At 44.6% G+C, this 25709-nt stretch overlaps 1 protein-coding gene across 8 annotated transcripts in view; it reads left to right on the top strand.

The window, feature by feature from the left end:
* The window catches only part of TRRAP (transformation/transcription domain associated protein), a 113285-nt gene that overhangs the window by 13081 nt on the left and 74495 nt on the right, over positions 1-25709 (top strand). For 6 of the 8 annotated variants that reach the window (XM_045875806.3, XM_054507692.2, XM_045875809.3 and 3 more), the window contains exons 8-23: positions 995-1120; positions 2362-2439; positions 2635-2723; positions 3630-3726; positions 6662-6800; positions 10281-10359; positions 11865-12099; positions 12787-13147; positions 13235-13332; positions 13787-13981; positions 14957-15148; positions 17297-17462; positions 19070-19326; positions 21362-21562; positions 24007-24158; positions 25081-25280. In XM_045875806.3, coding sequence (XP_045731762.1) covers positions 995-1120; positions 2362-2439; positions 2635-2723; positions 3630-3726; positions 6662-6800; positions 10281-10359; positions 11865-12099; positions 12787-13147; positions 13235-13332; positions 13787-13981; positions 14957-15148; positions 17297-17462; positions 19070-19326; positions 21362-21562; positions 24007-24158; positions 25081-25280 — 2665 coding nt within the window. The remainder of the gene's footprint in view (positions 1-994; positions 1121-2361; positions 2440-2634; positions 2724-3629; positions 3727-6661; positions 6801-10280; positions 10360-11864; positions 12100-12786; positions 13148-13234; positions 13333-13786; positions 13982-14956; positions 15149-17296; positions 17463-19069; positions 19327-21361; positions 21563-24006; positions 24159-25080; positions 25281-25709) is intronic. The other 2 variants (XM_045875808.3, XM_045875810.3) reach the window with 1 other exon arrangement.

The following is a 25709-nucleotide window of genomic DNA, read 5'->3' as shown; positions in this document are numbered from 1 at the left end:
TACCTGGACTGTCTCCTTGATGCGGCTCTTCCCAGTTTTCCATTCCTAACTATCACAAGTAATCATAAGAAGTGGTAAAAATCATTCTGCGTGAATGTGTTCATATGTCAGAGTTTTTTTTTTTTAAAGATTTTATTTATTTATTTGAGATAGAATGAGAGAGAGAGAGAGAGCACATGAGAGGGGGGAGGGTCAGAGGGAGAAGCAGACTCCCCGCTGAGCAGGGAGCCCGATGCGGGACTCGATCCCGGGACTCCAGGATCATGACCTGAGCCGAAGGCAGTCGCTTAACCAACTGAGCCACCCAGGCGCCCCATATGTCAGAGTTTTTATTCTAAAGATTTTTTTTTAAGCTTTAAAAACAATTTTTAAAAATTATCAAGGTAAAATGGACTCCTTATGGTATTTTGAGGATTTTAACCTAAGAATGTATAAAACTTAAAACTTAATTGAGTTCTGGTTACCAAGTCCTGTCACCTGTCACTTCAGTCAGAAAAGCTGCTTTTTATAAGAAGTGGTTTTATTTCATGGAAAGCCCAAATTGCACTAAGGACTAAGGATGGCAACGAGGCCCTGGCATTTTAAAAATGTCTGTCCTTTGCTTCGGTTCCTCCCTTTGATCTCTGTGGAGGAGACTGTTTGCAAAGTGGATTCGGTGGAGACCAGCTCCTCGGTTCCTACCACCAGAGGGATGGGCCACATTCTCCCCTGCCTGCTGAGGTAGTAATATATTATGCCATGCACTTCATCTTTTACCAGCCAGGAAAAAAAGGTAGAAAGCATTTTGGGCAAGTTTTTGTCTTCTGTTGTTGGAGGTGGAGAATGTTGTCGCTGTCATGTTATCTTGGTCCGTAAAGAGGACCCCAAATTGTATGGCATCAGTGCGACAGAGACGTGTACGACACTGGGTTTCGTCCACCACAGGTCAGGTGTGTTTCACTGAGGAATAGCGTGTCTGACTTGAGGAAGAATGATTTGTGCTCTTTTTATGCAGAACCGCTACTTTGAGAACCCTCAGGTGATCCCCGAGAACACAGTCCCTCCCCCCGAAATGGTTGGTATGATCACCACAATTGCTGTGAAAGTCAATCCAGAGCGTGAGGACAGTGAGACAAGAACAGTAAGTTTTTTTCAGTTTTGTTTTGTTTTGTTTTTATCCCTGTCTTCTGTACTGGGTAGAGGATACTGACTTTTTATGCATATATTTAGCGTATTGGGGGGGTTTCTCGCTAAGCACTGGAGGCAGCTAAGATAGCACATGTGTGTGTGCCTGAGAGCGCATCACTGATTCTCTGGGCAGCTTTGAAGTGCTGAACGAGACTGTTGCTCACCATGGATGCAGAGATCAGATGATCAAACTGTAGTGGAAATCCAGAATCACCTGTTGGAAAGACAGCTGCCCAGGCTACGGGGCCTCTGCTCCATCCTTAGCTTTGACATTAACGAGGTCTCTTTAAGCTACCTAGAAATTTCTAGCCCAGGACCTGAGAGCGTAGGCCCTGGGCACAGAAGCTTGGGGACGATGTTCCAGCCCCACCGCTTGGGCTTTCTAACTGTAGCAAAGCACATAATTTTGGTTCTGGCCTTAATTTTCTCTCTCATTATCTGAAAAACGTGCCTTGTGTAATTTTGTGAAGGGAATGCTGGTGTTGTCTGCAGGTAATGTGTCGTATTTGAAGTATCCGGCACACCGGTACTCTGTAGGGAGCAGTTACAACAACTGTGTTTTCAGGATTGAATTAAGAATTTCATCTGTATTTGTTTTACTGCAGTCATTTTGCAGTAAATGTTGCAGTAAAAGTTTCAGTCTGTGCTAGGCTAAACAGGAATCTACATTTTGAATGAAGCTTTCATTCCTTTTCTCTTCCTGAATCAGAAACTTTTTTTCAGTTTCAGTCTTTGTGTTTCTTCTCTTCTCTGCTCCTGTCTGTTGTCCTTCTCTCTCTGAGTCTGACATTTTCCTTACCTGCACTGGGAGTTCTTATATATTTAGACTATTACATTTTTTGGTATATTTATCATAAGTGTTCTTTTTTTATAAATATTTTTGAGTAACACTGGGTAAATTTGTACTTTTTGCTGTTATTTTGAGTTAGTTAATAGGTACCAATTTAAAATTTCCTCAAGTGATTTGAATGTCTAAGTTTTGACAAATTTTCCTGATGTTTTTGCTGGGGGTGAGGGCATTGGAAAATATAAAAACCCTTATATTAAATGGTAGTTCTTTGTGCTTTATTTTCAAAAATAGTTTGCTCTTTCACCACACGTACTTTCTCTTCATTTCACTGGGGCGATGCTTAGTAGTGGGCTATGTTACGTGCCACGGTGATAACCATGGTCCTGCTTGCTTCTCTCTTACAGCATTCCATCATTCCAAGAGGATCTCTTTCTCTGAAAGTGTTGGCAGAATTGCCCATTATTGTTGTTCTGATGTATCAGGTATGCATATTGCTTACTAGTGTCTCTTGGGTTTGGGGCTTCTTGTAGGATGACAGAGTTTTCTTTGGCCAGTGGAAGATGCGTGGGATGCACACATGCTAACTAATGCAGTGAATCTTAGAGGTTTTTGGTATGCCACATTATTTTGCCATAGCAGAGTGTAAGAGCATGAAAATCTGGTATGTTTGCTTTTAGCTCTACAAACTGAACATCCACAATGTTGTTGCTGAGTTTGTGCCCTTGATCATGAATACCATTGCCATTCAGGTATCTGCACAAGCCAGGTGAGGTTTCTTCGGACAGTGACATGGCTGACTGCCACAGTTCTATAATTCCAAGTAAAAATATACTTGCTGTCGTCTTTTGTAAGACGTGAAAATTTTGAGTGATAAAATTTTGGTAAAATGATACGCACTTTTGACTTTTTGAACTTGTACTTCAATAATGATGTGAATAGTTCTATCAGTCCCTTATTTTGAAAAGATGAGCTAATATCTTGGGTTTGGGTGTCTTGTGAATTTAGAATTACCATTAGGTGTTACTGTGCTCACTCCCAGCTGTGGGAGAAGCAAGCCTTTCCACCTTCAAGCCCATTCATGCTGTGTCTTTCAGCATGAGTGCTAGAATGTTCTATACCCCTAGTTCCCTCTCACCTGTCACCCTTCGTCACTGAACACGTGAACCGTGCATGTTTATCTTTTGAAGCCCCATTGAAGCTTTTTCCTCAAACTTAGCAGCATTCTCTTAAGCCTCTGTCACTCACTCTCTTGACTGCAGCCCATCTGGCCCTGAGTCATTGGAGGGCAAGATCTGAGGGTGAATCAGCTGTAACAGCCGTTGGGGGCCCTAACTAGGGTCTGTCACGGAGCAGTCAGTCTCCTGATAGAGTCTGCTGGCTGAGTGGATCAGTCTGGCCTGGGCTCTGGGATGCACGTTGGAGCTGCTCTGGAATGGCTTGGAGAACTGCTTGCTTCATGCCTTTAAACCCTTGTGTTATTTGGAACTGCACACAAATGTAGAATATTTACAGTTGGTGCTGCGTTCTGGTCTGTGTAGAAATCGCATTTTTAGTAATTTCAGATCACAAATTTAGAAATCACAATTTTAGTAATTCCTGTAAGCTTTGATTAATATTAACGTCACCTAAAGAGTTGAGCTAATATTGTCAATTCTGTTCACTTCTCATTCAGGCAACATAAGCTTTACAACAAGGAGTTGTATGCTGACTTTATTGCTGCTCAGATTAAAACATTGTCATTTTTAGCTTATATCATCAGAATTTATCAGGTAAGTTCATTGACTTTTTTAAAATATTTATTTATTTTTTTATTTTTTAAAGATTTTTTATTTATTTATTTGAGAGAGAGAGTGAGAGAGAGCACGCAAGAGGGGGTAGGGTCAGAGGGAGAAGCAGACTCCCTGCCGAGCAGGGAGCCCGATGTGGGACTCGATCCAGGGACTCCAGGATCATGACCTGAGCCGAAGGCAGCCGCTCAACCAACTGAGCCACCCAGGCGCCCAAGTTCATTGACTTTTAAGTCAAGTTTACTGAGATACAATTTACGTGCAATAAAATTCACCTTTTGTAGGTATTCAGTTCTATGAATTGACAGATGCATGCAGTTAGTAACTACCAACACAATGAAATAGCATTTCAAAATTTCTTTTATATGTTTACAGTCCATTTTCTCCCCAGTCCCTGGCAAACACTTGTTTTTTGGCGCCTAGTTTTGCCCTTTCCAGAATGTCGAACAAATGAATCCCATAGTTGGGTAGTGTATGTAACCTTTTGAGTGTCACTTCTTTCACTTAGCAGTAGCGCTGAGATTTAGTCTTACTATTTTATTTTTACTGGTGGTTAGCTGTCTTAGTCTGCTTAGGCTCCCTCAAAAATACCATAGTGGATGGCTCAAACAACAAAAACTTACCAAGATCGAGGTTCTAGCAAGTTTCTGGCAAGGACTCCGCCTTCTTGCTGTGTCCTCACATGGGGTGGGGGTGGGGGAGGAATGAGATGCAGACATTACTGTTTCTCTTCTAAGGCCACAATCCATTGGATTAAGGCCCCATACTTAAGACCTCATTTAACCTTAATTATTTCCTAAAGACTCTGGTTTCTGGGTACAGTCACAATGGGGGTGAGGGCTTCAGCATGAATTTGGGGCGCGGGGGGGACACACTGTCATCTGTAGCTGCAGTACCCCCCTGTATGGATGCACCAGGCTGTGTTTATCCATTCACCAGTTGCTGAACATTTGGGTTGTTTCTAATTTTTTTTTTTAAGCAGCTTTATCATAATATAATTCACATATAATTCACATATTAATTGTACACTTTTAAAGTGTACAGTTAAGGGGTTTTTAGTTTATTCGAGGCTTTATACAACTGTCACCACCATCTAATTTTAGAACTGTGTCACCCTAAAAAGAATCCCCATCCTGATGACCATCGACATTCATTTTCCTATGGTCCCCAGCCCCTGATAGCCACCCATGTCCTTTCGATCGGTAGATATGCCGATTGTTTTGTTTGTTTTTTTTTAAAGATTTTATTTATTTATTTGAGACAGAGAGCACATGAGGGGGGGAGGGTCAGAGGGAGAAGCAGGCTCCCTGCCGAGCAGGGAGCCCGATGCGGGACTTGATCCAGGGACTCCAGGATCATGACCTGAGCCGAAGGCAGTCGCTTAACCAACTGAGCCACCCAGGCGCCCCCATTTCTGGACATTGTTAATAAGTCCATCGTAAATAAACCCTGGCACCCAGATTTTCATATGGATGTATTTGGTGCATCGACTTCCGCTGCTGTTGAAAGTTGTGTGTTACAGCAAGTTTTGAGGAGAGATTGGAACTTAAAAAAATGGCATCATTCATAAGCCAGTGATAGAAGAGTTTGGGATGCTCTTTTGAGGAGCCTGAAGAGTGATTTTGTTTCTGTTCTTCCGCACTCATAGTTGTAGTCTGTCCTGATTTCAGTCCTGAGAAGAACTTGGAGGAAAGAAATGACACCTTATTTCCCATTAGTCATACAATGTTTTTGAGTAAAATTCTGGTGTAGTTACAGTTATGTATAGCAGTGGAATTATATTACAGTTTTTTTTGTTTTTGTTTTTTAAGGAAAAAACTTAATTTTCAGGAAAGTAAAAACGAAAACACGTTGCCAAATTGTGTAGAGTAAAAACTACCTTTGAAAGCATTTGTAACTCTTTTTGTCCCTTTTTAAGGGCATTTCTCTAGATAATGATAATTTGCACTGAGAATATGGAACTTTTGGTTTTAAAAATCTGAATTAGGAGGGGCGCCTGGGTGGCTCAGTCGGTTAAGCGGCTGCCTTCGGCTCAGGTCATGATCCCAGGCTCCTGGGATCGAGCACTGGAACCGGGCTCCCTGCTCAGCAGAGAGCCTGCTTCTCCCTTTCCCTCTGCCTGCCGCTCTACCTACTTGTGCTATCTCTCTGTCAAATAAATAAAGTTTAAAAAAACCTTTAAAAAAAAAAATCTGAATTAGGTACCCCTGGATATTTTAGTCAGCTTGAGCTATCTTAATACTATCTTCATACTCCTCAGAAGGAAACTGATGAGAGCTTATTCTGAGTTAAGGAAAGATTCTGTCTCTTTCGTGTCATTCACAACATACATTAATGGGACAACTGAGTAGATTATGTTCTATGAAATTTTCTTTTTTTTTTTTTTAGTTTTATTTATTTGAGAGAGAGAGACAGCAAGAGAGGGGGAACACAAGCAGGGGGGAGTGGGAGAGAGAGAAGCAGGCTCCCGCTGAGCGGGAAGCCCGACCTGGGGCTCGATCCCAGGACCCTGGGATCATGACCTGAGCCAAAGGCAGACGCTTAACGACTGAGCCAGCCAGGCGCTCTCTATGAAATTTTCAATATTCTCCCTCCTCCCCACCAATAATAAGTGATTCATATTCATTATTAGAAGTTGGGAAAATACAGAAAAGTCCAAAAAAGTCATCCATAATCCCATTGTGTAAAAGAAACTTCTACTTAACATTGCTGTACATCCTTCCACCATGGTAATGATCGCACGGACTATTAAAGCTTTCTGGATAATAATTGTTTATTAGGATGATTTCTTTTGAGGGTCCTTTGAGCCACACTTAGTCTTACTGAACTTTTTTGAAGTTTATAAAATTGGGGCTTTTCTTACCCTCCCCCCCAGTCTATATCAATGTAACCGTTGTTTTCCTCCTCATTTTTACAGGAGTTGGTGACTAAGTACTCTCAGCAGATGGTAAAAGGAATGTTACAGTTACTTTCAAATTGCCCTGCGGAGACTGCACACCTCAGAAAGGAGCTTCTGATTGCTGCAAAGCATATCCTCACCACAGAGCTAAGAAACCGTACGTCCACCTTACCTTGCAATGCTTGTGTGGACCTCTCTGCCTATGGGACTGCGGACATCCCATTGTTGGGCTGAGGCTTTAGTTCACTCGGGTGTTTCAGGCTCCGTGTGTCCTTTCTCTACTGCTATCTTGGGTTTACTCTTTCCCCTTCTTCCTCCCTCATTGCCTCCGCGCTCTTGGTCTGCCTCTCTTCTTTGCCTGCCACCAGGGTTCTCCCTGTATCTTCTCAACAGCCTCATAATTAATGTGATCATTTCCTTAGCATATTGCATGTCCTCAGCATCTCATGGTACTTCTGTGCCTTTTGGCTGCATATCTTTTGAAAATGCAAGGAGCTGTTTGCTTATTAACTCTCAGCTAACAAACTTTAGGAAGTGAGAAGAAAACAGTGTTTTCTTTCTCCATACTGTGAAAATGGTGGATGGGTCCTCTTTTTATGCACAAGATTATTACTTGCTTTTTGCTAATCTGATAATCAAACTTTTCTATCAACTATTGATATATAATTTAAAATTAATATATCAATTATTGATATATAGTTTAAAATTATTGATATATAATTTAAAAATATTTATATTTTTATTTGTTATGTCCAAATCGTTATGTTGAAGTTAATCCTAATTGTTTTGAGATGGTAATCCTTTTCCCCCAGTAAGGATTCAGTATTCAATGTTTTATTTGCCTGACTTGTAAATTGGAGTGTACATAAAACTAGGATTGGGCTTTCTTTTTTTTTTTTTTTTTTTTTTAAAGATTTTATTTATTTGAGAGAGAGAGCATGAGAGGGAGGAGGGTCAGAGGGAGAAGCAGACTCCCCGCCGAGCAGGGAGCCCGATGCGGGACTCGATCCCGGGACTCCAGGATCCTGACCCGAGCCGAAGGCAGTCGCCTAACCAACTGAGCCACCCAGGCGCCCCAAGATTGGGCTTTCTTACATAGTTCTTAAATATGAAAGGAAAGGTATAGTTCGAGTGCTAATACATGAGTGAATACAATAAAGCTCAGATGTTTTTATGCTGTTAAAATACAAATTATAGTGATATTGCATATGGATATAGCTGAGTGGAATATAGACACTTTTAAAACCTTTTAAAAAAAACGTAACATAGCAGAGTGCCCAAAAGAAATGTATGATTTGCCAAAAATTACAGAACAAACGCACGTGCACATCCCCCAGGTTGAGAAATTCTGTGTCACTGGCACGCAGAGCCCCCCTGCCCCCCATCACCACGTGCCTCCAGGGCTGAGGACCGTTGGCAGTTTGTCCAGTCCCGGCTCCCTTGGCCGTATGTGGCTTTTCTACATGTTCATCTCTGAACAGTATCAACATAGAAGAATTTTAAGTGGGATAGTTTAAAACCGATTCATTGCAGTTCTCAGATTAATTATCGGCATTCCTGCCATTCGAGTCATGAGGCTCTGGGAGGTGCTTTTGGGGAGTTGTGTAGCAGGAGGTTTCTACTTGTGAAATGCTGACAGATAAAAAACCTTTCCCATGCTTATCAGATAATCGTGTTCCATCACCTGCAGCCTGGCCCCGTGAGCCGCACAGCTCTGTTTTGGTCTTCACGGTATTCCACAAAGATCAGTGCGTTTCCAAGATGCTGCTCTCAGGGTTTGATCACATTAGGCTGGTTGAATTCAGCTTTTAGAGCCCCCCTTCCCCCTTTTAAGTCTCTCTACTGATTTTTTTTTTTTTTTAAAGATTTTATTTATTTATTTGACAGAGACACAGCGAGAGAGGGAACAAAAGCAGGGAGAGGGGGAGAGGGAGAAGCAGGCTTCCTGCGGAGCAGGGAGCCTGATGCAGGGCTCGATCCCAGGACCCTGGGACCATGACCTGAGCCGAAGGCAGACGCTTAACGACTGAGCCACCCAGGCGCCCCTTTTTTTTTTAACAAGATACTTTAGGATACTTTATTTAGAAACCCATAGTAGTTCTTGGACTTAAGTGGGTAAAAAAACATCACATCTCAAAAGGACTTTTATTTAAAGAAACACTTAAAGAATCATTTTAAATGTTAGTATTGTTATGTATTCTTAGAAAATACAAAAAATGTGTTCACATAGCTAAAATTTACACATCCACTAACATTTTCAGTTAGCCCTACTTTTTTTTTGGTATCCGAAACGATACCACATGGTAACCCATTTGCACTAATCCTGAAGAGCAGTAGTTTGAGAAAACCTAGCTGTTCAACAGTGTTACCCATTTTTCTGGAGATTCTGATGCTAGGTCATGGAGGGAATCTGGGAATTAGTGCTCTACAGCTTAATTTCTTACCACGTCCTCCTTGCACACTTTGCTCGTTCCTAGCCAGCCCGCCAGCACTTGGTGCCTGAGTCCTTAGCATCTTTCCGTCTGTGCCTCCTTCCTCTGGGCCACCTCCTGAGGACATCCCAGGCACGTTCCCTTCTCTGACTTCAGAGGGATTGCTGGTTGCTTGCTTCCATTTGGCACTTCTCCCTCTGCTGCCTCGCTTTGGGAGTTACCTGGAGACGTGCATTGTGTCTCTCCAGTGCACGCACTTCTGTTTGATCTTTGACCCGTCGTAGTTGTTAGCTGGTGGAGCATGTACTTTATTTACTGAAGCTGGCCACAATGTCAGGCTTGTTCCAGAATCTAAACATCCTTCGAATATTTGTGGCCAGAGTTCCCTGGGGGAGTGTGGAGGAGAGGCCTAAAATACGCAGGTTGCTCCCTATCTGCACATCCTCAGAATTGTGATTTGTCCCTGAGTGAAGACCAGCTGTTTCTACCCTGGTGAAGTCTGCAGGCCTGCAGGGGACCAGGAGGGGCTTTGCTGATGATTCCATCTGCAGGATTGGACAGAACCCCCATGAGTTTCTAGTCAGCATCACTCGAGGAGTGGGGACCCCTAACCTGGGCCCCATGTCTAGGAGAACCCTGTAGAATTTTTAGACTTTTGTAATTTATTTCTCCATAATGAGTAGCCATAAAACGTTTAAGAAGGATGACTTTAGCGCAGTGAATAAAGTCTCTTCTCCAGATAGGCGTGGGTGGATGGTGGCAGTTTTGGGGTTTTTTTTAATAAGATTTTTTTTTTTTCAATTTTTAAGTAATCTCTACATCCAGCATGGGGCTTGAACTCACAACCCCAAGACCAAGAGTCACCGCTCTTCCAGCTGAGCCAGCCAGGCGCCCTGCTGGAGACAGCTTTTAAGGATGGTGGGATGGGCGGGCCTCCAGCCAAGTACTAGGGGCAGGTTCTCTGCCAAGGAACGGGAAGCTCACTTTTTTCTCGTTCGTTCTCTGATACTGAATGTGATCCTACCTGCGTCTTTGACAGCAGGCAGCTTATGTGGCCCCACAGAGCCAGTGTCTTGGACTGAAATATGCATGTGGGTTTTTTTCCTCCCCACGCATTTCCAAATCTAGATTGCTAATTGACTGTAGGTTGGCTCTTGTGTTGTTGGTGTAATTGGTGACATGTGCAATGGACATTTGTGTTCTAGAGTTCATTCCTTGCATGGACAAGCTGTTCGATGAATCCATACTCATTGGATCAGGATATACTGCTCGAGAGACTCTCAGGTACGGTATTAAATGTGCGGTATCTATTGAAAAAATGCAGAGGGGGCAGTGAGACGTGGTACTTTGTGTTATGAGTGTTTCAACAGGTGTAGGCTTTACTGTCCCTTTGGATTTAGAATTGCAGGAAGTTTGGAAATGCCTTAGGTTGGTTTTTGTGCCTTAGCTTACAGGGAAAAATCAGAATAGTTGTCTTGATTTAAATCGTACATAAAACTATCTGACTTGTGTTAGTTTTTCTGTTGGCTTTTTTTTTCTTTTTATATAACAAGTGTGTCTCTTTATTATAAAAGAATATTTAATAACCAAACAAGCAAGAAGGAAAGGAAACCTTTCGGTTCTACACAAGAGGGAGTTCAAGTAACATGGATAATATTTTGGTGTATTTCTTTCTAGCTTTATTTTTTATGCATTTTATAGAATAAATGTAGTTGTGATCATGTTTATCATTTCTAAAGGAGAAAGTTAATATTTTATCATGTTTTACAACGTAAAATGAAGCAATGTTAGTAATTTTTTTGGTTCTAACATGGGAGGTGTCATAGATCTTTTGAAAAATACGCAGAACGCTTTCAATATGATACAGGCTATCCATTACGTTTTCCGTATAAAGTAGTTACAAATATGAAGATGCTTCTTTTATAGCTTGCAGTTGAACCTGGCTGCAGTTGGACATGAGATCATGTCACTCCTGCTGGAGACCCTCCTGTGGTTCTCTGTTGCCCTTGGAAAAGACCACCAGACTCACCGCTTGCGTGGGATTTGGCTCTCCCTTCCGGACCTGCCGCAGCCACGCTGGCCTCAGTGGCACTTCCCACTTAGGGCCTGTGTCTATCCAGTTTCCTCTTTCTGGAAATTTCCCTGGCTCTTTGCCCCGGGGCCCTTTGTCCTTAAGGTCTCCGCATCGGTGTGACCTTTTCAAAGGGGCTTTGCCTGCCCCCTGAGAGTGGGTCCCCCTCTGGTCTTCGTCCCGGTGTTTTCACGTCTCCCACAGCACATTCTGGGGTGTTTCCCCTCCTGTAAATATGCTTCCTGAGGGCCAGGGCTTTGTTCACCTTGGTCACTGGTGATCTGGTGTCTGGCTCATGGCTGGCACGTGGTGGGTGTCCAGACCTTTAGTCAGTGAGTACTCAGTAGCCCAAATGTTCTTTTTCTGTCTCTGTGAAATGGTCACAATGTATAAGGTGTTAATTGACACACACTGAGTATGTCACTGTTTATCTTTGAGTAACAAAACCCGTTCCATGTGTGACTGAGCTGGTGATGATTTCTGCTCACGTATGTGCCCCTGTGACCATGAGATGCGAGAACTTGGAAAGTAAAGATTTAGGCACCGAGGCCAGACTTGAGCCTCGTGGTCATATAGCTGGGGAAGCTGGAACCATAGAAAGCGTGCCCCAAGTGTACCATCCTGTGTGTTGCTGGGGCACGTGGTGGGAGAAACGGTGGCCTGCAGATGTGGGAGCGTGGGAACTGACCCGCACGCTAGCAGAGATCTCTGCCCACAGGCCCCTCGCCTACAGCACGTTGGCCGATCTCGTGCACCACGTCCGTCAGCACCTGCCCCTCAGTGACCTCTCCCTCGCCGTCCAGCTTTTTGCCAAGAACATCGATGACGAGTCTCTGCCCAGCAGCATCCAGACCATGTCCTGCAAGCTGCTGCTGAACCTGGTGGATTGTATCCGCTCCAAGAGCGAGCAGGAGAGCGGCAATGGGAGAGATGTGCTAATGCGGATGCTGGAGGTACTGGTTCTCCTGAGAGATGTCGGCGTCCTGCTCTTCCATCTCTCCCACTGCTATACTTGTGCTTTACTGACAAGTTTGTGCTGCCGTCAGATTGCCCAGCTGGATTCCGGGTGTCAGACCACCTGGGTTCAAATCCCCACCCCCCATTAACTAGCCAGGCGTCCTTGGGCAAGATATTTAACTTCTCTGTGCCGGCCTACTCATCTGACCAGGGATAATCACAGGGTCTGCCTCCCAGGATTGTCATGAGAGATGATAAAACAGTTCACGGTTGCTCTTAGCACGGTTCCTGGCAAGTACTTAGAAGAGGTATTTCTGGGACACTGTGTAGCCAAGGGCTGGGTTCGCTGTGAACACCTCTGGAGAGGCACCCAGTTGGGTGTGTGGGTACAGAGTAGGGTGTAATTGCCAAGGCCGGTGGGCGATAGTGTGGGTTTTGGAGTAGTCTGGGCTGCATCCAGGCTTACCCGACAAGTCCCCCAGCTTTTCTGAGTCAGATTCTTCATGGCGACAGTGGCCGTGGTGATGCCACTCTGGTTACCATTGGGGGAAATGGCACACTTCCTTCGTGCGAAGCAGAGTGACTTCCACAAGTGCTTTCATAGTTTGTTTTTCTGTCTTCTGAAAAGGTTGGCCTATCGAAGAGGAATGATTGTCTTTCTCGCCACTTTCTCTTCCTGCCAGGTCTTTGTTCTCAAATTCCACACCATCGCCCGGTACCAGCTCTCTGCCATTTTTAAGAAGTGCAAGCCCCAGTCAGAACTCGGAGCCGTGGAGGCAGCCCTGCCCGGGGTGCCCACTGCCCCCGCAGCCCCGGGCCCTGCCCCCTCCCCCGCACCCGTTCCCGCCCCCGCCCCACCTCCACCCCCCACCCCCGCCACCCCCGTGACCCCAGCCCCTGTGCCTCCATTTGAAAAGCAAGGAGAAAAGGATAAGGAGGACAAGCAGACATTCCAGGTCACAGATTGTCGAAGTTTGGTAAAAACCCTGGTCTGTGGCGTCAAGACAATCACATGGGGCATAACATCATGTAAAGCGCCTGGTGGTAATTCTGCTCTTGAATTATTTAGACATGATGTTTTTCACAGAGTGGGTTTATTCGCAGTAACTGATTATGCTCTCTCTCTTCCAGAAGCTCAGTTCATTCCCAACAAGCAGTTACAGCCCAAAGAGACTCAGATTTACATAAAACTTGTGAAATATGCAATGCAGGCTTTAGATATTTATCAGGTAAGGCAGTGCCCTGGAACCAGGCTCCCGAGTGTGGAGGAGATGTGCTAGTGATGGAAGGGGTCTTGAGAGTCCCATCTGTCATTATTTTGGCTGGTCGACAGTGTTTGTCTGCCCAGGTTTGCTTTTGTTCAGTAGCGTAGCATTGTGTTAACAGGGAAGGGTCTCACTTGCATCAGTATGTGCATTCTCTGGGGTGGCGGGTGGTGTAAGTGGACGGCAGTAGAAACAATTGAAGTTGACTCCGTTTGTTCCTGTTTGGAACCCTTAAAAAAACTTTTTTGTTTGTTTTAATTATTTTCCAAAATTAAGCTGAGAAGAGTGAATTAAAAGATGGGACGGGGCATTTCTTATCTAATTAAAATGTTCCATTTTAAATATGTAGGTAATCTACTTCTGGAATACATTCAGAGATGCCTAGTTTTGATGTCCATGGGTTTTCTCCCTGTGCTAGGTCCAGATAGCAGGAAATGGACAAACGTACATTCGAGTAGCGAACTGCCAGACGGTCAGAATGAAGGAAGAGAAGGAGGTGTTGGAACACTTTGCCGGTGTATTCACAATGATGAATCCCCTAACCTTTAAAGAGATCTTTCAAACAACGGTCCCTTATATGGTGGAAAGAATCTCGAAAAATTATGCTCTTCAGGTATAAAACTCCTTTTTCATATCTTTTCAACATTAACTTTAAAGTTACTGGTTTAAGTGTTGAATACTTGGCTTTCTCTTTATTTGGAGGGCTTTCTAAGTAATGTGTCTAAGGATGTGCTCATAGAAAAAATTTATTTAGTATTTTTTGAGAAAGAGAGTACACACACACATGTGCGAACAGGGGGTGGGGGTGGCGCAGAGGGAGAGAGAGAATCTCAAACAAACTGGTGGCTCAGTGGGTCAAACTCTTGATTTCAGGTCGTGATCGAGGTCATGGAATCAAGTCCCACATTGGGCTGTGCATTGAGCAGAGAGCCTGCTTGAGATTTTTCCTCCCTCCCCCTCTGCGCCCCCCCCCCATTTGCTGAGTGCAAAGCCTGATGTGGGGTTCAATCTGAGGACCCTAAGATCATGACTGGAGCTGAAATCAAGAATTGGACAGTTAACCGACTAGAGAAAAATTAGGGTATAATATTAAAATTTTCAGGGAGCCTAGTGGCTCAGTGGGTTGCTCGTCTGCCTTCGGCTTGGGTCGTGATCCCAGGGTTTTGGGATCGAGCCCCGTGTTGTGCTCCCTGATCAGCGGGGAGTCTGCTTCTCCCTCTCCCTCTGCCCCTGTCCCCTCTCATGCTTGGTCTCTCTCACTTTCTCTCTCTCAAATAAATAAAATCTTTAAGAAAAATCTTTTTTTTCAAAATATCAAGATGTTTTGGATCAGTTTCTTTGATTAGTAGAAATGATGTAGGCTCTTGGTATTTGATGGTGAGGATAAAATAAGGGACTTAAGTATTTGAAGTGAACTCCACTCAATGCTCAGCAGATTTATTAATTTTTTTTCCCTTGGGTGGATAGTTAATTTCTTGGAGTATCTGATACAGCTTTGATTTTGTACTTTGGGACAGTTCATTACTTTGTGCTCAAGCTCCTTTGAGGAGGGGATTATTTTTGTCACACGTGTGTCTTGTTTGGACAGATCGTTGCCAATTCCTTCTTGGCGAACCCTACTACCTCGGCCCTGTTTGCTACAATTCTGGTGGAGTACCTCCTGGACCGCCTGCCGGAAATGGGCTCCCATGTGGAGCTCTCCAACCTGTACCTCAAGCTGTTCAAGTTGGTCTTTGGCTCCGTCTCCCTCTTTGCAGCTGAAAACGAACAAATGCTGAAGGTAAAGCTCACTTAGATCCAAGTGTACTTCGTTTGGGGTTTTTTTTTGTTGTGTTTTAATTCCTGTTTTCACTTTTGCACAGACTGGAGTTGCTTTTTTTATATTTGTAAAGTGCTCTTTGAATTAGTAAATACTTGGAACCAGTAAGGACCAGATGTGAGAAACATTTCATACATTTCTAAGCAGAGCTGAATGTATCGGAGATTTAAAGCAAGAACTTCAGGATGCCTGTGGTCGGCAGCGGGTTGCTGATGGTATCGCCACCGCTGATTTTTTTTTAATTCGAATTTCTTTCTCTGGATTGATGACACAAGTAAAATAGGAACCCATCGTTCCTATTTTAAAAACTGAGCGATGGAAAGGAACAAAGAAGGAGAAAATGTTTGCACCGAGTTCTAGCTGAAGAGAAACAGTTGGCTTTGTAACCGTTCTGATGACGCTAGCCTTCCTCCACTTTAACTCTGTTTCTACTCTGTGTTCTTATTTTCTGTGGCAATATGTGAACATCTCATTTCGGGACCGGTTGTTTATTTCCCCCCTTTAGATCAAGAATTCTAACCAATTTGTATTCCTTATGAATACGGTCTTGGAGGGATGTGCGTCTTGACATTTTTGTGGATGACTAGTGCAGTATAATTTGATGTCATCGGTTATTTGATTTTAGCAAATGGCTAAAAAACTTACCCGTGGTTCCATCTACCACTGAAAAAGCAGCAGATGGTGTAACAGAAAACCTAATAAAAATTCACTTCCACTGAAGGCAGAATATTTTAATTCTTGCGGAAAGTAGAATGTTATCACCAGTTGTCTCTGTGAAGAGTGATGTCTTCCTGTGGGGGAATTTTGAAGAAGTAAACAAGATCCTTTTTTTCTTTTTTCCTGGAGTAGTAAAAGTACAGATGGTGACAAAGAGCACCGGTCATCTCTGCTTTTATGTGACTGTTTCCTTAGGGAGTTTTTCAGTTCTAGAGTAATCACTTGTCAACAACCTTGACATTACTTTTGTGTTCATATGAAAGAAAAATACTTGAATTTTTCTAAGAAGAAATATTTGATTTCAGTCTGTGTCCGCATGATTTGGTATCGTCAAAAAATTTAAATTTTGCTAACGTTAGATACAGAACAACGACAACAAAAACAGAACAAACCCTAATGGTAGGTTGTTGGAGTATTGTTCTGGAAAAACATTCAAAGAATAAATTTCATAGAACTTTTTGTCAAAATAATAGATATGGTTGATTTAGTCTGTAAAATAAATCTATCGTGCCACCTATGACAGCAAATTGGGAACTATGTCATCGACCACACAGCACTTCTCAGTTCACGTTAAATGAGCCTGTAAAATGTTTCACATGCAGCCTAACCTGTCACATGTTAAAACCAGGACCTGAAAAGTACAAGATAAAAAGCTAATCTGGCTTAAGATATTAATTAAAGCTATGATAAGCTAATACAGTGCTTTTTTTTATTAAAGAAATACCCATTTTTTTCCGATTAAGTCTTCCAAAACCTTATAATCTCAGTTTTTTTTTTTCCAAGATTTTATTTATTCATTTGAGTGAGAGCACACGTACACAGGCAGGCAAGCGGGAGGAGGGGCAGAGGGAGAGGGACAAGCAGACTCTGCACTGAGTGCGAGCCGTACCTGGGTCTCACCACCCTCAGATCAGGACCTGAGCTGAAATCAAGAGTCAGATGCCCCCTTATGATCTCAATTTTTGCGGCTCTTCAAACTGTGTGTATATCATATTTGGTAGTGAAGTTTCACTTCCCTTAGGTGATTTTTGCACTTAGATTGTTATAGGAAATGGGCATCTTCATCTTGTTTGATGACTTAGTCTTACAAAGGAAGTGACCATATTCACAGGAATTGCAGGGCCAAAAAAGGGTGTCACCTTTTCAACATCAGGTAACTACACAGTAACATAGGAACCTATTCAATGCTTCTTTCGCGGCCACCCTGGTGGAAACCAGCATATATTTTAAGACCAATTAATTTGAGCCAAATAAAGGTTGGAAAGGTCTTGTTTTGTTTTTCCTTTTGGAATGAAGTCATCAGAATTATCTTCCATTCCTGTTTGCAGTGAACTGTTGGTGTGGCCCCTCCTCATTTAGAGCCTATTAACCTGCCTTTTCTCCACCCTGCAGCCCCACCTGCACAAGATTGTGAACAGCTCCATGGAGCTTGCACAGACTGCCAAAGAACCCTATAACTACTTCCTGCTTCTTCGGGCTCTCTTCCGCTCCATTGGGGGAGGCAGCCATGACCTCCTGTATCAGGAGTTTTTGCCTCTCCTACCAAACCTCCTGCAAGGTCAGAGCAGTGACTTTGGTTGCCTTTTAGTCTTGTGTGCACATATGAGTTTGGCTGCCTGTGTTTGTGGGGTTCATCCTCTGCACCCAGCGAAGGTCATGGTAAGGGGGTGGATGTGTATGTCACCTGCCAGAGGGGGGTGTGTGTGTGTGTCTGTGTGTGTGTCCATCCATCCATCCATCCTTGTGTCCCACTCTCTTTAAAGGCAGTGGGACTTTGAAGGGAACCCTCCTGTTCAGGGATGGACCTTCCCCTCCCTGCTCAGAGTTGAACAGAGTTGGAAGGTTTTCATCACGCTGGTCAGGCTTTGGTTGTATTTTTGTAGCCTTTGGTAATAAGCAAGCCTAGAAAATGGTTTCTAGGGTTGCTTAGTAATAATGTCAAGGATCCCTAGATTGAAAGAGAATCTGAGTAAGACAGGGAAAAGACAATTATAAACCTGATTTATAAGTTTATATTTTTATTTTGCTGCACATTTGCATAAACAGAATCCTATAGTTGCCATGTAAGCAGGAATGCTTCCAAGATACAGAGCTAAAAAAGGGGCTTCTTAAAAAGAAGCCGTTTACAACATACGGTACTTAGGAGCCATTGGGAAATGGTTGACCACATTGCCTGTAACATGGCCCTTTGTCCACCACCCATAATCCAGCTCCATTGTCCATATTTAACCCCATCTCTGGTCATCCCCAGCCGAGCCCTCTGCTCTGAGGAGTCTGATTTCCTCCTCCTGCACTCTCTGTGCTGTCCCCAAGCTCATTTCTCCCTACCTCGTTGTGTTCAGGTGGATCCCCTTCTGGGAACTTGGTCTTTCCCTCTCCTCCTCCTCCTTTGGACTCTGAATCCAGTGATGCTGCTGTGGTACCTCTTTTCTCTGGGTCTCTCCATCCTTTCTAGCTTGTCTCTGAGCACTCGGGGCACGTCCTGATCTGACATGTTTCAGTTAGGAAGGAGTTCAGGGTACCCTCGTGAAGAGTGGGGAGGTTGACTTTGTAAAAAGGAAGTTCCTCTCTATTGATAGGAAACAAAAGTGGATTTTTTTGAAGAAAATGTTTATTTTACAGCATAGACCTCAATTGTGGTCTGTTGGAAGCCTGATAAAAGATGTAAAGTTGTAAACCTCAAGCTTGAGGTGAATGCATCTTACTGGTCTGTGTCTTTGGATTGGGCTTGTTAAAAACATAACAGGATTTTATTTATTTATTTTTTGAGGGGTGGGAGGGGCAGAGGGAGAGAGAATCCCAGACAGGCTCCACACTGAGCACGGAGCCCAACGTGGGGCTCCATCTCATGACCCTGAGCCGAAATTAAGAGTCAGACACTCAGCCGCCTGAGCCACCCAGGCACCCCATGTAACACGATTTTTAAAAGATCTATGTACAATATTAACTGTTTCATTAAGATTGATGTTAAGTGATTATAGCTTAAATTATAATTTAGAATTGTGTTCAGCTTGCTATTGTTACTGTGAACATGACCGACAGAAGGGGTCATGGTTACAGAAAAGGTATGTTGATAATAAAAGGCAGAACCGTTACTTGGTACAGTTGACTTCGGCCTGTCTGGGAGTAACTGTCCTCTCTGACGTCTGCAAACCCCGTGTTTAGGGCTGAACATGCTGCAGAGCGGTCTGCACAAGCAGCACATGAAGGACCTCTTCGTGGAGCTGTGTCTCACGGTGCCCGTGAGGCTGAGCTCGCTCTTGCCGTACCTGCCCATGCTGATGGACCCCTTGGTGTCTGCTCTCAACGGGTCGCAGACGTTGGTCAGCCAAGGCCTGAGGACCCTGGAGTTGTGTGTGGACAACCTGCAGCCTGATTTCCTCTATGACCACATTCAGCCAGTCCGCGCAGAGCTCATGCAGGTAAGCTCGAGTTCTCACCAGGGCCAGCACAGGGCAGGACGTTGGGTGCTCACGTATCTAGTTTTTACTGGGAATTTTAGGCTAGTGGTTTCCAGAAGTGACAGGCCTCCATTGAGCTCCCTGTGCCCCACGTTGGGCTCTCTGCAAGATGAAGTGGTGGAGCTTTCAACTTTAGGAGTCTTCTGGCTTACGAAAAGATGTGAAGAAATACTCTGTGTATGGAATAGACATTCGTTTTGTAGCATTTCCCTTTTTCGGGGGGCTTTCACATGTGGCACGTCCTCATTCAGTTGATGACTTATGAAGGCAGGTGTTACAGTTACTGCGTGCTGCCAGGGAGATCCTTACTTTATCCACAGAAGGTCTTGAGATACCACAGTAAAGAGAAGCAGACTCCTAAGGGAAGCGCAGGTGTCCACTTTGGGGTCAAGGGAAATGAAGCAGATAATCAAGGAGATTGTTGTGAAAACATTTTGTATTTTCTCTTCATGAGAGTCTGTATATTAAATATCAGGTATTTGCTTCGTGTTTTGCAGTCGTATTGATTCATAACATAGTAATTGTTAGAGGTTTAGGGTGCCAGTTACTTATTCATCTGCCCCTTTGGTATAGAGTATTTGGCCCCAAGGAGGGGGTCAGAACGCCAGCTTTATATGATGGAGACTCCCTAACTCCTAAAAGACAGGAGTCCAGATTAGAAACTGCAGCATGCACTTGAGGCTGGGCGTGGGAGACTTACCCCACCAGTCCTGATTTGGGCTCCATCTAGGTGGGAGAGGATGATACTGAAGGTCAGTTCAGGGCCCTAAGTCCACTCTCCAAGTTGTCATTTGGAGACTCGACCAAGAGCCTACCTCAAGAACAGCACTGTTGGTTCTGGAAGGCAGACCATGGGCCTGATCCAGGTGTGGGTGAGCACCATGCAGGAGGAGGAGGAGACAGGGATGGGCTCATGGGCCTCTTGCCATTCCATGGGGCAGACAGCCCTAAGGAGAGACTTCCTGCTTTTGGAGAGACCGTAAACTCCCCACCCCCGCCCCCACACTAGACAAGGAGCATCTCTCTGTGATCCCATCAACCAGCACTCATTCCCAGTGCCACCCCCTCCTGGGGAGTGAAGCAGAATTTCCCTTTCCTGAGGATACATGAGGAGTGGTTGGGCTGGGTCCAGGGGTGGAGGTAGGGAGGCTTAGCACCTCTCAACAGGTGTTCATTAAGGACAAGTCTTTTTGGACCTTTAGGGACGTAAGAGAAATTGAAATTTTGCTTTAAAGAAAAGTTCAAGATTTTATGTTGTCTATCTGACATTGTTATGGAAAGTGATTTAAGAAAATTGACTTAAATAGACATAGTAATTTTTAGGACTTAAGATAGTCCAGCTAAGGGAATGTGGGAAAATTGGCAAGAGTTTTTTGAAACAAGTGAGTGCGTGTGGTCCTTACACTAATTGTAAGTACGAGGTACATGTCCTTGTCATGTATTCCTGTAAGGCAGGTCCTGTCATGATCCGTGTTTCCCCTCTTCACCATCCTTTCTAATGTGAGGTTTGAAATGTGTAAGATAGTTTATCTGTCTTATTTGTAGGAATTTGTCATGTTTATACATTATAAAGCCTAATAATAGTAAAAACCTGAGAACTCACCATCAAACCCCAGGACAAGAACTTTATCAGTAATTAGCATTTCTCTCCATGCTTCTGATCTTATTTTGTATATATGCTTAAACCATATGTTGCTTAGTTTTCTTGCTTTTGAGCTCTGCGATACTTATCATATGCTACCGTTTGTATTTCAGGGGCATTGAAGGATATTTATGTTTATGTGTGCATTTTCTTTAAAGACAAAATATTTCTGGAAGGACACACAAGACTAATAACAGTGGTTTTCTCCCAAGAAGGGGAAGTGCATGTTTGGGGGACAGAGATGGGAGGAAGAATTTTTGCTAAATAGTCTTTTATAACTTGCGAATTTTGATCTATGAACCACGAGAATGCATCACCTTGAAAGGATTTTAATGAAAGTGTGTTGGGTTGTAGGCTTTATGGCGCACCCTGCGCAATCCTGCTGATAGCATTTCTCACGTGGCCTACCGTGTCCTTGGTAAATTTGGTGGCAGTAACAGGAAGATGTTGAAGGAATCCCAGAAGCTGCACTATGTTGTGACTGAGGTTCAAGGCCCAAGTATCACAGTGGAGTTTTCCGATTGTAAAGCATCTCTTCAGCTCCCGATGGAGAAGGTAAATTTGGAAATTTTCAGGAGCTTCTTAAAGATCCTACACATTTCATTTTAAGAACGCTGATTTCTATTTGAAAATACATAAATAAAACATGTACTGTCTTGAGAGGGAATTTTTTTTTTTCTTAAAGATTTTATTTTTACGTAATCTCAGTACCCAATGTGGGGCTCGAGCTCACAACCCTGAGATCAAGAGTCGCATGTTCTATTGACTGAGCCAGCCAGGTGCCCCTTAGGGAATTTCTGACTCAAAGTGCAGAATGTATTTGGGGACCAGCTTGGTTGGCAAGGGGCCTTTCATCACACCAGAAGGTCGGTGGAGGTGTGCTGTGTGAGAACTTTGGACGCTTGAGCAGTTTCATCTTTCCTGACAGAGCAGCAGGTGATGATACCCAGCACATCCTCCCCTTGAACTTAGTCTGTTTTGATGCCCGGCAGGCTCTACTTCAAGTGTCGTTTAGAACCCAGGTTAATCCAATACTTATCACTCCTGAGCACCTGCTGTCTCTCCTGGCTCCTTAGCCCGCTGCAGACAGCTCTTCGTTCTCTCTCCATCTGCCATTTAGAACTCCTGTTTCATTGGGTAAAAAATGGACAGACTGTGTCCCCAACATCTTACCAGGGTGTCCCACTCTACTACTTTTGCTTTACCTTTATTGAAAGCTGTTTCCCACTCACTTGACTGAGCCCTCCCAGTCCTTTGTCACATGCATATTGTTCCACCTGGTTCTCATCTATATTGTCAAGGTCGACTCTCCCCCTTATCACAGAGCCAGCCTTTTTCCACCTTGTCTTAACAGCTTTTGTTACCATTATCTAGCCATTATAGACTGGGTATTTTTTTTTAAAGGGTGTGAGAGTAGCCTTTTGCGTGCATCTGTGTGACTCAGCTGTTTCACAAGCCAGATGCCAGCTGGGATTCCCGAACTCCTTGAAGATCTGGTCTTAAACCAGCATTCTGCGGCCTGGAGCGACTCAGAGCTCTCCCTGTGCTCAGGCTAACTGTCCTGGTGTGTCATACCATGGAGCCCTGCCTGCTCACCTGTCTGTGTACGGAGTTTACCCACTAGTGGGTTCTGTGGTGGTTGGTTTGTTTTTTTAACGACTTTCTTAACATCTGGGAGGAATGATATCCGTCATGGGTAAATGTCCCTCTAGTTATTTTGCATCCTCATCTCTCAGTCATCCTGTCCCCACACTTCCTCACGCACATGTGTTGTCCCTGACCCTCCCCCAGCCCCGTACCATGGATGGGGGTCCTCTCCAGACCTCAGGGGGAGGTGTAACCCCGGCTTCTCACCCAAGCCTTTTAAAAAATACCTGCCAGTTAAACACTAGTTTCCTCCTAAGAGACTACAGCTAAAAGTCCGTCTTTACATTGAAAGTTGCTCTAGTGAACATCCTTTGTCAGTAGCACGTTCCCACATTTTAGGTAACTTCCTTCGCACAGGATTCTGTTTGCTTCGGCCTTGTCAGGGCTGGTGGGCATTAGTAGTGAAAACTAAGGTACCTGACCTGTATTTGACCTCTGCATAGACTAAGCAGAGCCAGGAAATCTCTTTAGGAGTAGTTTTTCCCCCGAGAAGAAACCGAGTTTTGAAGAGAGGCTTCCAAGTCCTCCTGCAGCCCCACACGGACTTGAGGTGCACGAGGGGCCGGTTTCCCAGCAGCTGAGGGCGGAGGGGCTGCCGAGGCCAAGGGAAGAAGAAGCCTGGCCAAGCCGAGTGCCAGGGAATCCCCATTCAGATAATCCCCTTTGGGCACACTTGGCGGTCCTTTCTTCTTTTGGCAGGGAATTGGCTTAAAGGTTACATTGATCCTTAACCACTTCCGAAATTAGCCCCGCAAGCCAGGGGTGACTCAGCGAGGAGCTGTGCCCCTGCTCAGTGTGGCCACGCGTGAGCCTGCAGGGCAGCTGCTGTCCCTGGCAGCCCCTCTCTGCTTCCTCGCACACAGCCTGGGGAAATGTTGCCTCCTGAACACAGATCAGTTTTTTGAGTGATAGGTGTGTAATTGTCCTTAAGGGTGACTGGCCTCTTAGCTATTAAAGGCTTCACATGATTTTGTGTGTGATTGTGCCTTCCCCTGCCTTCCTTCTCAACCTGAGTAGGATAAAATGTGTGTGTAGCTATGTAGGTTTTCTGGGGGGGAAAAAATAATAAAGAAAACCCTTTTATCTTCTAAAGAGAGAATTGAGTGGGACACCCGGGTGGCTCAGTCGGTGAAGCGTCTGCCTGTGGCTCAGGTCATGACCCCGGGGTCCTGGCATTGGGCTCCTTGCTCAGCAGGGAGCCTGCTTCCCCCTCGGCCTGCCACTCCCCGGGCTTGTGCCCTTGCGTGCTCGCTCTCTCTGGCAAGTAAAATCTTTAAAAATAAATAAAGACTTGAGTAATCATGTAATTTCTGCATAAACATAGTTTTTGTATTTCTTTGTCGTCATTTTAGGCCATAGAAACCGCTCTGGACTGCCTGAAAAGTGCCAACACTGAGCCCTACTACCGGAGGCAGGCGTGGGAGGTGATCAAGTGCTTCCTGGTGGCAATGATGAGTCTGGAGGACAATAAACACGCCCTCTACCAGCTTCTTGCACACCCTAAGTATGTTGGGAATGTGGTTCCCTGTGATCGGTGCATCTTAGACGTCAGGACGTAGGGGTGCAGAGGACCTCCCAGGTTTCCTAGCGCTAAGTATGCTCCTGCGAGTTTACCTGCCTAGTGGTGCTTTTCTGGTCTTTTAGAGAAAATGAAGAGGAGAAACCAGGAGGTGCTTGAGAATTAGAGTTTACCTCAGTCGTCGTGTTCCTGATGGTTGCCTCTCCCTGAGGTTGTCAGCTTCAGGAGGCAACGGTCCTGCCCTTTTCTCTCCCATTGCTCACTCGTGTATCCATAGTGCTTGGCATATGGCAGATGTTCAGTGGATCTTTTGCTTTTCTGGTCCACAGTGATCCTTTCATTCCCCAAATATTTGTCCCGTGATATTTGTATTTTACTCTTACCAGTTAGGGCTGTGACCTTAGATGATGGTCTTGTGTGATCATGTGTGTATGTTATCTTGCTGTGTCCCACGTTTTGGGGGAGGGACCTTCCCTGTGTGTTTTCACATTGCTCACGGCATCAGTGACGGGTGGTACACATGCTGTCAGTGAGGTCTGTAACCTCGTCTGATTCTGTTCCTGTGGGGTGGTTTTTCAACACATAATGGGCGTATAGCAGTCTTTAAGCTTTTTTCATTTCTGTTTGCTCATCGATGGGGTTACTTCTTAGAATTTGGCTTACTTAGTTAAAAAAAAAAATCAAAGTCAGACATCAACTTTATTTAAAAACTATAAAAATACTGAATCTGCCGCCACGTTGTAACATGGCTTTGATTCATCGCCTGTGCTCCGTGTTATGTAGAACATACTGGGGGTCTCTAGAACCATCGGTTATAAACGTTCATAATGAAATTCATCGTTTAAGTCCTCGTGGACTCATCAGCTCAGGATTTCAGTGTTAGGATGGACTCGATTTTATCTTGCAGCTTTACAGAAAAGACCATACCTAATGTCATCATATCGCATCGCTACAAAGCACAAGACACTCCAGCTCGGAAGACGTTTGAGCAGGCCTTGACCGGGGCATTCATGTCTGCTGTCATTAAAGATCTCCGGCCCAGCGCCCTGCCCTTTGTCGCCAGCTTGATCCGCCACTACACGATGGTGGCAGTCGCCCAGCAGTGCGGTGAGTGGGCGGAGGAGGTGGTTGTGGGACTTGCTTGGGCTGCTGCAGAGGTGCCATCGGGACGTGGTGCTTCGGAGGAGCCGTCTGGCTGGTTCATTCTTGGCCTTTGTTTTCTGATTTCCCGCTTACTGCAGGGTAATTGGTATTTCGGTGACGAGTGCAATAGTGACTTGAAGATCGTTACCAAGTTTCTCTGTACAGTGCACCCGATGGAAGATTCCCACCCTTTGCTTTTCATGAAAATGGGGGCGGAATACTTTTGGACAGTCTGCGTAGGAGACAGTTTGTGGTCTCCCTCGTGGCTGGTCTTCCCCCCATGTGTTGTTTGCCAAGGCCCAGCCTCCCCTCCCTGCCCTTCGGCCGGCTCCTCTCTGCGGTGCTCCTCCCTGCTGCTCCCCGCCTCTGCTGTGGGGTCCTCAGCCTCCGGAT

Source organism: Mirounga angustirostris, unplaced genomic scaffold (assembly GCF_029215605.1).
Source record: "Mirounga angustirostris isolate CCGP_5_RB_7025 unplaced genomic scaffold, mMirAng1.0.hap1 SCAF_5, whole genome shotgun sequence".
In the NCBI taxonomy this organism is placed as follows: Eukaryota; Metazoa; Chordata; class Mammalia; order Carnivora; family Phocidae; genus Mirounga; species Mirounga angustirostris.
This window is presented reverse-complemented; position numbering and strand designations above follow the sequence as displayed.